The 13,056-nt window shown below is 33.6% G+C and overlaps 1 protein-coding gene across 3 annotated transcripts in view; it reads right to left on the bottom strand.

Moving 5' to 3' along the window:
• The window catches only part of LOC137401499 (uncharacterized), a 49,056-nt gene that overhangs the window by 17,481 nt on the left and 18,519 nt on the right, over positions 1 to 13,056 (bottom strand). For all 3 annotated transcript variants that reach the window (XM_068087879.1, XM_068087881.1, XM_068087880.1), the window contains exons 6-9: positions 11,783 to 11,934; positions 9,600 to 9,753; positions 7,135 to 7,271; positions 2,159 to 2,259 (exon numbers count right to left, since the gene is read on the bottom strand). In XM_068087879.1, coding sequence (XP_067943980.1) covers positions 2,159 to 2,259; positions 7,135 to 7,271; positions 9,600 to 9,753; positions 11,783 to 11,934 — 544 coding nt within the window. The remainder of the gene's footprint in view (positions 1 to 2,158; positions 2,260 to 7,134; positions 7,272 to 9,599; positions 9,754 to 11,782; positions 11,935 to 13,056) is intronic.

Below are 13,056 nucleotides of genomic sequence, written 5' to 3'. Positions count from 1 at the left end.
TTTTTCCATTTTAACTTCCATGCTGAGTTGGACACTCTTGATAAAGACAAGGTGGAGCTCAGATGATTTGTGGATGTGAGACTGGATCATCTCAAGGTGGAGTGAACGATATATTTGTGCATAGGTTAAGTGAAGCAAAGTGGTGTCTTTGAAAACACCAAAAATAGTTCAACATGTAGTTCTTGGAGAAAAAGGGACGGCTGATCTTGCTTTGGCATTCCTGTGAGAGAAGCTTTGGCTAATGATACATTAAATGTGAATGAAGCTAACAAAGTGGAAAATTCTAAAAAGTCAAAGGAATCCATAGTTTACTAGCACTGGTCAAGTAGCAAAAATACCGACAATAAAGAAAGAACTGGTTAGCCAAAACAGTACTCTAGTGGTAGTTCTTTGGTAGCCAAAACAGTACTCTAGTGGTAGTTCTTTGGTAGCTAAAACAATACTCTAGTGGTAGTTCTTTGGTAGCCAAAACAGTACACTAGTGGTAGTTCTTCGATAGCTACAACACTACTGCCAAAAAAGGCATAATTTGCTTGTTCTCTATATTCACTGAAACCGTAATGAGCAGTGGTGAGTTAGGCCCAAACAAGGCATCGTGTTTGGCTAACAAAAAACTACCACTAGAGTATTGTGAAGCGTATTCTGTGACCTACAATAATCAGTTCTTTCTTTATTGTCGGTATATTTGCTACTTGACCAGTGCTAGTAAACTATGGATTTCTTTGTCTTTTTAGAATTTTCCACTTTGTTAGCTTCATTCACATTTAATGTATCATTAGCCAAAGCTTCTCTCACAGGAATGCCAAAGCGAAATCAGCCGTCCCTTTTTCTCCAAGAACTACATGTTGAACTATTTTTGGTGTTTTCAAAGACACCACTTTGCTTCACTTAGCCTATGCACAAATATATCGTTCACTCCACCTTGAGATGATCCAGTCTCACATCCACAAATCACCTGAACTCCACCTCGTCTTTATCAAGTTTGTCCTTGACCTTTAAAGAAGGTCAAGGATAAGAATGATGAAAACCAAGAGTGAAGCACATTCTAATAAACGCTAATGCTAAATTTAGTTTTGTGTTACTAGGTCTTCCATTTTTTAATTCAACATGGCAAACCATGGTCAGCATTCAAAAAAATTCTGACTATTTAGACACGTGGAAATTTATTGCAGATTAAAGAAAACCATCCTTTTAAAGGTTGACTTGCAACAAAATTCACATTGCAGTTATTTGGCATCAAAAGATTCACCATGTCTTACTCTGTTGAGTTGTAGGTGCCAAATACGTGGAAATGTGATTACAAGCTCTTAAAAGCTCAAAAACAAACAGAAAATCGCACCACATGAGACCGCCGTAGATTGGAATCTCTTTATTTATCTGACGATGTCATTACAGTTTGGTTATCGTCTTGTCACGTGATTTTCTCATGTGAATTGAAAGACCAATAAAAAGCTCAATATAAAACTTATCGTAGCACTAGTTCATGACAAACACTTCGGGTTTTACCGAAGACCCCGTATCAAATATAGATTCTCGCTACTTTACAGTTTTGTTTCGGCTTGGACTAATCGTCAAGTCGAAATCTGATCATGTGACCAAATATTTCAAAAATAATTTTTGCAGCACTTTTGATTATCACAGGTAACCAACAGGCTCATCATGATTATCAGACAATGATATGTACTCCTTCGAGCTAAGGTTAAAAAGTTTAACAAATTTTTACGGTAAGTTATAAGATATCAGTGCTAAAAGTGACAGCATTACAATGAGACGCGTAAGAACAATAGACATGGTTTTATTGAATGCGTGAAGTATATTTGTCAAAATATTTCGACGACTGAGATTGCATGAAAGTGTAAACAGAAACCATCCTGTAACAACTACGTCCCATTTGAGCCGCTTTGGAAAGCGAATCCAAACTACGGCGGTCTCGTGTGGCTGCGATTAACTGTTCGTTTTTTAGCTTTTAAGAGCTTGCGATCACATTCCCATATATTTGGCACCTACAACACAACAGAGTAAGACATGGTGAATCTTATGATACCAAATAACTGTTATGTGAATTTTGTTGCAAGCCATTCTTTTAAGGAAAAACAAGAATAACCATCATTTCTGATCACACTGTATTTGGGACAAACGATGCTAAACTATGACTTACCTTTCCATTCTAGGTTGTAGACTTTCTTGAGCCTATCAGCAGGGTTAGTGTAGGCACTCACAGCTGGGCTGGCCAGCACCTTTCTAATGCTTGGTCGATCCCTGCATAACAAACAGTCAAAATTGTGAAGTAACCCTACTGTTATTTAGATCATTACATATCTTGCCAAGAACACCTAGTACGATTTGGAACTATCAATATCTTTGTTAAGTACACCTACTACTATTTAGTTAATCTATATACCACATACATATATCTCAAATATATATATATATATATAAATATATAAAATATCACCATATCAAATACATATATATATATATATATACGATTGTACGATTTGGAACTATCAATATCTTTGTTAAGTATACCTACTACTATTTAGTTAATCTATATACCACATACATATATCTCAAATATATATATATATATATATATATATAAATATATAAAATATCACCATATCAAATACATATATACATATATATATATATATCTCAAAGTTTGTGTGTATGTCCTTTGGTCTGTTCGATTATAGCTATTAAAATCTTGGAATTGAAAGCTCACATGCCGCTGGACTTGAACTCATGAATATTGCAACCGCATGTTTGTAAACCAATTCTCCAACCATAAGTCTAAAAAGACTATTACGATTCCAAAGCTCTTATTATATATGTACTCTGTGTCCTTTTCGCAATTGCACACACTAAATGTGCAAGTTTTATTATTGGTTAATATATTTTTTTCATTTGTTAATTTTTTAAATTTTTTGAAAGTACATTTTTTTTTGCCGTTATCTATTTGTTCAATTTGAAAATTTTTAATGTGCTGTTTCAATTTCGAATGTGCCGTTACAATCCTATTCCTGTTTTTCCTAAGGTTTGATTGCTAGATCTGTAAAGGCTAAATTCTTTTCCCGTGGACAATTGTGTTATCGCGAATAGGAATAGCTTCTACATTCTCTCTCCGTTCGGTCAGATAAAGTACCAGACAAAGACAGTCCGATATCTCATTTTTACATTCTTACCAGTATCGAGAGGTACCAGTAGCATTGTATTCAAAATTGTGATGAATAGTTTCTGCTGCAACAGTAACCTTTTTTATATACACACACTTCTATGCAATAATTATTGTGATTATTAATTTAACATATTCAAGATTTTTATTTTGTTTTTTCAGTTCGTATTAATTGTATCATTGCCAAATCATTTTCATTGTAATTGTGGCAAAACAGACTTTATCTAACCATTACTTGCTAATTATTTCACATCTAAACCCTTTTATAGTCGTTTTATTTATCTTCTTAATTTATTTAAGTCACACAAAACATTTTTTTCATGATATGAAGTTTGCAAGTTAGAGCAGTAGCTGTTGTTATATGTTAAATAGAAATAATTTTTTTGTGTAAAGACTTTTACATTACCCAGGCAACGCCGGGCATTCATATAATAAAAAAGAGCTTTTGTGGAGCTCAAATAAATTGAGAGAGAAAATAAACAATACAGTACACGGAAGTGTGTATAAAAAAAGTTACTGTTGCAGCAGAAGCTCGTTGTATTCAAAGTTTTGATGGACGATACTGGTACCTCTCGATACAGTTACAAATGTAAAAATGAGATATCGGACTTTCTTTATCTGCTACTTTGTCTGACCGAACGGAGAAAAAAGGCTAATCCAACTCGAGATAATATAATTGTACACATAAACAGTATTTAGCTTTTACAGATTTACTGGAATTGGAAATACAATACATAAATATAAATACAATGTAACGGCACATTTGGAAATTACAAATTAAAAACCAAGGATGTAATGGTAAAAAAATTGTCTTTTACCAAATTTTAAAAAAAGTAACAATCTCAAAAAGTAATATGTATTAATTAATACACATGTGGGCTTGACTATACGATTCTATTTCATTTCAGTGTTGGCATCGTAAGGCAAAAATGTGGTATAGAGGGGTATTATAATAGGAGTATGGAGTAATACACAAAGAAACCCATAGTAATTATTTAATGTAAACACCCCCTGGTAAAAATCATCAAAGTTTTGTATACATACTGTACATATTAAAAATTAGTATGTTAACCTTAGTAACTATAGTTCCTTACAGTTTGGTGATGATCGGCGATGAAATGTAACATTCCAGTATACTATGTGCGATACGTACCATAGGGAGTTCTTACCTTCAAGATGGACATATAACATAAACGTTGGCTTTAACTTAAACCATAACTGTCACGAACAACTTTTATCGTTGTTCCTAGGTAAATCAGACACGCTAATTCCGATTTTGTACTCAAAATAAAGATTAGTCCACTAACCTTCAAAGTCATTTAGGCTTTCTTAAAGCGTTTCAATATCCGTTTCGAAAACAACACAATCGGCATTACAAGCTCCGCCCATAAATATGTGACGAAACCTAGCTTTTTCAGGAACGGAAGTTAGGAATATTTAGTCCGATTTAGAATAGTAGAGATGGGTGTCTTAAAACCCATTATTATCTAAATCCAGCCTGTAAAATAGTTTCAGATTTTTATGAAAAGTATATAAACTATTTAAAATTGCTCGTAGCTTGTTACATGACGTTTAAATGGGCTGGATGCCAAAGAAAATGAGCTCAAAAAGCGCGGTTTTATCACAAGCTCGCGTTGTTATCGCGCTTTTTTAAATATGCAATGTTAAATAGGTCATCCACCTTTCAGAAAAGACTGAGATTATTTTTAAGGCTGAATTTAGATATTAATAGATTTTAAAACACCCATATCTATTATTCTAAATCGGTCTAAACATCCCTACGTAACTTCTGTTACTAAAAAGCTAGGTTACATCATGTATTTATGGGCGGAGCTTGTTATGCCGATCATGTTGTTTTCAAGACTGATATTAAAACGCTATAAAAAAGCCTTCATTACTCTGAAAGTTAGTGGACCAATCTTTATTTTGGGTACAAAATTGGAATCAGCGTGTCTGATTCAGCTAGTAAATACGATAAAATTTGTTCGTGACAGTTATGGTTTAAATGAATTTATGTAGCTTACTATATGGTACTTTATTGGCAATAATTTCATTTCACAAATAGAAATGTTTTTCAAATTAGGCCATACAACAATAGTAAAACAAAAAAAGGAAAAAAGCAACAGTTAGCCATTAAAATTGAATAAATAGTCTGACAAATAGTGTTTAAAATGCCTTTCTCTGCTAAGAGAACGGATATTTGGTGGAAGATTAAACACACGCTTAAAGCTAAGTTTTAGTAAGTATTTCACTAAACTTCAAATTTTCCGTCGGCTAAAGTTATTCCCTAACTGTTCCGGTTTCGTTTTCACTATAACTAATGACAAATAATGCTGAACTGAGAGAGAGAGTGGGCATCGTGCATTGCAGGAGGGATTTTGGCAAATATCATATTGGCATCTTCATCACACTGACTGCCAAATTTGAACTTTGTGGTAATTCTTTGTTGATATTATATGACGAAAATGTTGTACGATGAGGGCAAAAAACATTCGTGTTCCACATCGAAAAAATTGTATAACAGGGCCATCATAGACACATTACGATGCTCCTGTTAAGAAATATTTTTCGTAAGGTTCAATTACTATATTTTGGGTCAAGGCCAATTCTTCTCACGCGGACAATTATATTGAAATATTTTGGGACCTAAGTATATGCAACACGATGCTTCTTCATCTTTTTTTCGTTAGAGCGAATTTGTTCGGCCCACATAATCAACAATAATTTATCTCGAACTTGAAACTTGGCGATTAGTGTACTGATTATATAAGTTATTAAAAGATACACGTTGCTGAACTTGCCATGGCGAGTTATCCGTTATATTCGGTATATCCGGTATCCGTTATAATAAACACGATTCGCTAACGCAAATGGCAAAAATTCTGTTAAAAGCTTGGAGTTTACTAAAATACATACTGAAATTTCCTTCAAGTATGTGTTTAATAAACTAAATTCAGTTAAGTTAAATTTAGCGTTTAGGTTGCACGTCTGTTTCGAAGGTAAGAACTCTCCACGTAGTACATTGTAATAGTATATCTTGTAGATCATAACCACAAAATGCACTAAAGTCATTGTAGGTACCTATAGTTACGAAGGTTAACATAGGATTTTGGTACTATTTTAATGATGATGATTTTTACCAGGAGGCGATTGCATTTTAGATAATGACTATGGGTTTCTATACCACTCTATGTACGTCTATAGCCTACGATATTTTCGCATGCCAATTTTCGCATGTCAACACTGAAACGAACTGAAATCATATAATTGTATACCAAACAATTTTTGATTGTAATCGTAGCGAAACAGACTATATTTAGCCATTACCTGCTAATTATTTCACGCTTACATTTAAACACCTTTAGTTTTATTTTTCCTTCTAATTTATTTCAACTAAACACTTCTTTCAAGTTATGAAATTTTAAACTTACAGTTGTTTGAAAACCTTTACAGCTGTTTTATTTATTTTTAATTTAGCCATCCTGCACAAAACCTTTTTCTCATAATATGAAGTTTGAAAGTTACAGTTGTTTGACAAAATTTGAAAACGTTTACCGGTACAGTTACTTTTATTTCCTCTCTTAATTTATTTCAACTACACAAAACACTTCTCTCATGATATGTAGCATAACAATTAGAATGGCAAATGCTGTTATATGTTAAACACAAACCAATTTTCTGTCCAAAGGCTTTTTGATTACCCGGGCAACGTCGGGGAGCACAGCTAGTGTATGTATATATGTATGTATATATATAGGATTTTCAACAGAACAAGTTCACCAAGTCAGGATTTATACTAACACAGAGTTATAATGAGCACTGAGCAATACATGAGTCAACAACTTATAACACAAACATCTTTAGAAAAAAAAGTTCCACGTTACTCTGTTTATAAGTTCAATAAAAAGTGTAAACCAACGCGAGCCAATAAAATCTGTAGAACAATGACAGCCACATACTCTGGTTTGACTGTAAAAAGCCATGCAATCGTATCTCTCAGATCTTGGCTGAAAGTTTCAGGAATCGGGATATACTCTGCGTCAGCGATACGAAAAGAAATCATAACCTCTGTGTCCTCCTCTTCATTTTCAACGAACTACAACCACATAACATGCTAAGAGTGACTTTGATTTAATAATAACTTGTTATTTAATATATATTTAAGATATATTTAATAAAATAATAACTTGATATTTCTCGAATCGGACAAAATTGTCCTGAAAGTATGATCAAAATTCTCTGGCTGAAAACCTCCAGCATAAATTGATCTAAATTCACTAAAGGACAACTTGCCTGTTTGAAAATTTGATTTCCCCGCAGTACCCCTTGTGACATACATGTATGTAACAAAGGTTTTGTGGAGTTGTCTACTATTGTCCTACTATAAGTATACATTTATGTGCTAAACCTCAACTTGGGCCCGAAAGAGTAATCTTTTAGCTACAAAATTTGATTGGTTCACAAAATTCATGTGACCTAGGACATTTGTATTTCGTAGCCTCCAAATTTGAACTAACTTGTCAAGCATAGAGAACTATCGAGCTGAAAACACCGTATAAGCGGTGTAATAATTTAATAGAGTCAACTACTATGATAATAATAAAATGCAAATTTTTTTTAACGTTATAAAATATAGATTCAAATTGATGTAAACTGCATGTATTGATTGTATAAATTGATGTGAAAAATTGAATATCCTGCCTAATTTTCAGTCTTGATATTGCAAGTTAAAGGTTTACTCGCAACAAAATTCACATTACAGTTATTTGGTATCAAAAGATTCACCATGTCTTACTCTGCTGTGTTGTAGGTGCAAAATATGTGGAAATGTGATTACAAGCTTTTAAAAGCTCAAAAACGAACATTCAATCGCAACCATCACCAAAACGCCGTAGATTCGAATTCATTTCCAAAACAGCTCAAATGGGACATAGTTGAACAAGATGGCTTCTGTTTACACTTTCATGAAACCTCATTCATCGAAATATTTTCAGAAATATACTTCACGCATTCAATAAAACCATGTCTATTGTCCTTATGCATCTATTTCATCATCATTGTAATCTGCCACTTTGAGCACTGATAACTCAAAACCTACCATAAAATTTCGTTTAATTTTTTAATCTTAGCTCGAGGGAATGCATATCATCTTCTGATAAACATGACAAGCCAGTTGGTCACACGTGATAGCCGAAAAATGCTGCAGCAATTGTTCGCGGCATTTGGTAAGATGTATGGGTTACATGATCAGATTATGACTAGATGATTAGACAGAGCCGAAACAAAACTGTAACATAGCGAGCATCTATATTTGATACGGGCTTTTCGGTAGAACCCGAAGTGTTTGCCATAAACTAGTGCTACGAGACGTTTTATATTGAGCCTTTTATTGACCTTTCAATTCACGTGATAACACCACATGTCGAAACAATAACCAAGTTGGCCTGAGTACGTCAGCGAAATAAAAAGATTCTAGCCGGCGGCGATTTCGTAATGGCTGCGATTAATCGTTCGCTTTTGAGCTTTTAAGAGCTTGTAATCACATTCCCACATGTTCGACACCTACAACACAACAGAGTAAGACATGGTGAATCTTTTGATATCAAATAACTGTAATGTGGAATTTTATTGCGAGTCAACCTTTACGATAACTTCGACCAAACTTCATTTTTTTTACATATGGGCGCCAACATTCTGTTAGGAAAATAACTTCTACTAGTTTTTTGAAGTGAAAAATTATTTGTTACTAGTGCGCTTTCAGGCCCATGAGAAACCATCATATGTAATCACTATTTACACAATTACTTCATGAACCGCGAAGTGGCTACGTGGTGCATTAGTTAGTGTTTCGATCCTCCAACTCGACCGTCTGCATGCAACTCCTACGCGATGTATTTTTTTCTAACTTTCTAACCATGGCTTTGGTTGGATAGATGGACACAGCTCTCATAATGGCAAAGACAGGAAAAACTAGATGTTGTTGATATTTACAACATCTTATAAATATTTATATATTTATATATTATATATTTATAAATATATAAATATATAATATATAAATATATAAATATTTATATATAAATATTATATTTACATTTTATATATGTACAGATATGCTAAATTCATTCAATAAAAAAATTTAATGAACCGAATTATGAGTCTAAATATAATAGGCTGACATCTCACTGCTTTCAAAAGTGTACAGCCTGTTTTCGTGATGTATTTCCTATATCTTTGCGGTTCAGTCAAGTCAAAATCAAATTAATAGACAAAAAACTCAATTTTAAAACAAGTTTTAACATTCCACTTTTAAGGAACTTCGGGCAATGAACTAAATATGAAGAATTGTGTAATACCCTTTAATAAGCAAAATTTAAAATTGCCTTCTCTTTCATTGCACCCATCACTTGTCATGTTTACTTACAACCAATTTACGCATGGTCATAAAGTAGAGGATTCCTCCGGCAGCCCAGACATCCATTTTATCGCTGACTTTAACATTTCTATTCTTCAACATCTCTGGTGCATTCGCAACAACTGCACCAATTGCTTGTCTACTTGCTTGTCTACTAGCCAGCCTACAGTAATACAACTACAGAACATGGTATCGAAGATTAAAATGTCACCTGAAAGGACCATATGGATACAGAGACAAATGAATGAGCTTCAATATTATTGGATTATTACACCACATCCTACTGACTATAGAACTTACACCATATCACACTGACTAGAGAACTTACACCATATCATACTGATTAGAGAACTTACACCATATCATACTGATTAGAGAACTTACACCATATCATACTGACTAGAGAACTTACACCATATCATACTGATTAGAGAACTTACACCATATCATATTGACTAGAGAACCTTCACCACATCATACTGACTAGAGAACCTACACCATATCATACTGACTAGAGAACCTACACCACATCATACTGATTAGAGAACTTACACCATATCATACTGACTAGAGAACTTACACCATATCACACTGACTAGAGAACTTACACCATATCATACTGATTAGAGAACTTACACCATATCATTTGGACTAGAGAACCTACACCATATCATACTGACTAGAGAACCTACACCACATCATACTGATTAGAGAACTTACACTATATCATACCGACTAGAGAACCTACACCATATCATACTGACTAGAGAACCTACACCATATCATACTGACTAGAGAACTTACACCATATCATACTGACTAGAGAACTTACACCATATCATATTGACTAGAGAACTTACACCATATTACACTGACTAGAGAACTTACACCATATCACACTGACTAGAGAACTTACACCATATCATATTGACTAGAGAACATACACCATATCATACTGACTAGAGAACCTACACCACATCATACTGATTAGAGAACTTACACCATATCATACTGACTAGAGAACCTACACCACATCATACTGATTAGAGAACTTACACCATATCATACTGACTAGAGAACTTACACCATATCATATTGACTAGAGAACTTACACCATATCATACTGACTAGAGAACTTACACCATATCATATTGACTAGAGAACTTACACCATATCACACTGACTAGAGAACTTACACCATATCACACTGACTAGAGAACTTACACCATATCATATTGACTAGAGAACTTACACCATATCATACTGACTAGAGAACTTACACCATATCATAATGACTAGAGAACTTACACCATATTATACTGACTATAGAACTTACACCATATCATACTGACTAGAAAACTCACACCATATCCTACTGACTAGAGAACTTACACCATATCATAAAGGATAAAACCTAATTGATGTCTTTAGTAAATGTTTCGACAAACAGCCTAAGCAATTACATTTAACACAACTTGACAAATATGACAGGTAATGGCCTGATAAATAAAAGATAATTGGCCGATAACTGACAGATAACTGGCAGATAATTGACAGATAACTAAAAGGTAACTGACTGATAACTGAGAGATAACTGGCTGATGACTGACAGACAACTGACAGATACCTAACTAATATCTGACAGAAAACTGAAAGATAATTGACAGATGAAGGGCTGATAACTGAAAAATAAAAAAGTGCTATCTGACAGATAATTAATAGATAACTGACAGATAACTGAAAGATAACTGAAAGATAACTGACAAATAATTGACAGAAAACTGACAGATAACTGGCTGATAACTAACAGATAACTGACTGATAACTGACAAATAACTGACATATAACTGAAAGATAACTGACAAATACTTGGCTGATAACTGACAGATAGTTGACAGAAAACTGACAGATAAATGGCTGATAACTGACAAAAAATTGACAGGTAATTGACAGATCAAGATAACTGGCTGATAACTGACAGCCAACTGATATCTGACAGATAACTGACAGATATCTGGCTGATAACTGACATATAGTTGACAGGTAACTGACAAATAACTGGAAGATACTGACAAGTAACTGACAGACAACTTGCTAATAGCTAACAGATAACTGGCAAAGTTGAATGAAACAGCATAAGATACACACATGTATTGCATACCATACATACCATAACCAATTCATGTACTTACACTGGGTATCTCTTTGCGAGACCAAAGTCACCCACTCTTAGGGTATAATCTTGACTGATGAAAATGTTTTTAGGAGTGAGGTCTCTGTGCACAATTCGACAGCTGTGCATGTATTCGAGGGCTTTACACAACTGAACAAACCATTCAAATATCTGAAAAAATGAAGCGATAGGGTTTCAGGTGTCTAATGAGTGATATAAAACTTTAACCCCTTCAAGCTGCAATAGTTCATCCCATTCTCAATGCAAGTTTTCTGGTACAACTTTAGATGCATTTTTCAGATTGTAATGTTACATTTTATTGCAGAACATAACCACTAAATACACTAAAGAATATTAACCTTTTTTATAACACACTTCTATGCACTAATTGTTATTAATTCAACAAAATCACTATTTTTATGTTGTTTTCTCAGTTTGTATGAATTGTATCATCACCAAATCCTCTATCATTGTAATCGCAGCAAAACAGACTATATTTAGCCATTACTTGCTAATTATTTCACATTTACATTTAAACACCTTTACAGTCGTTTTATTTTTGTCCTCAATTTATTTAAACTGCAGAAAACACTTTTTTCATGATATGAAGTTTAAAAATTAGAATGGTAAATGTTGTATATGTTAAATAAAAATACATTTTTTGTGTAAAATTTTTTATTACCCGAGCAACGCCAGGCATTCGGCTAGTATATGTATACAGTATAAATATACGTGTATATTTATATATACATATATTTATATTACGAATATATAAATATATATATATATCTATTTATATATACATGCATATATAGATATGTAGATAGATATATATAAATATGTATAGCGAGGTATATAGATATACATATGTATACACATCTGTAAACATGTAGATATATATATATATCTATATTAGGCAAATGCTCGGCATGGCATGGGTAATAAAAACAGCTTATAAACAGTGCCAGGTAATGTACCGTACTTTTTGGACTATAAACCACACCCCTATATAAGCCGGATCTGCTTTATTTTCCAAAAAATGATAATAAAACAATACACAGGCCACACCTTTGTATAGGCCACGAAACTTAGGACGGTGCTTTTTAACACGGCAGCAACTTCGCTGTTTAAAATGGAACAGTGTTTAACGACACTGTTTCGTATTAACCGACGCTTTTTAACCTATTGCCTTACGGAACAGTACCGTTAGGCATTGTTTCATATTTTCCTTCACCGCTAAAGGCGCACTAGCCGGAGATTCTGGTTAATACGCCCTAGCGGTCAAATAAAAAG

The sequence above is a fragment of the Watersipora subatra genome, chromosome 8 (genome assembly GCF_963576615.1).
Source record: "Watersipora subatra chromosome 8, tzWatSuba1.1, whole genome shotgun sequence".
Taxonomy (NCBI): Eukaryota; Metazoa; Bryozoa; class Gymnolaemata; order Cheilostomatida; family Watersiporidae; genus Watersipora; species Watersipora subatra.
The sequence above is the reverse complement of the archived record's forward strand: the minus strand, read 5'-3'. Positions and strand labels throughout refer to the sequence as shown.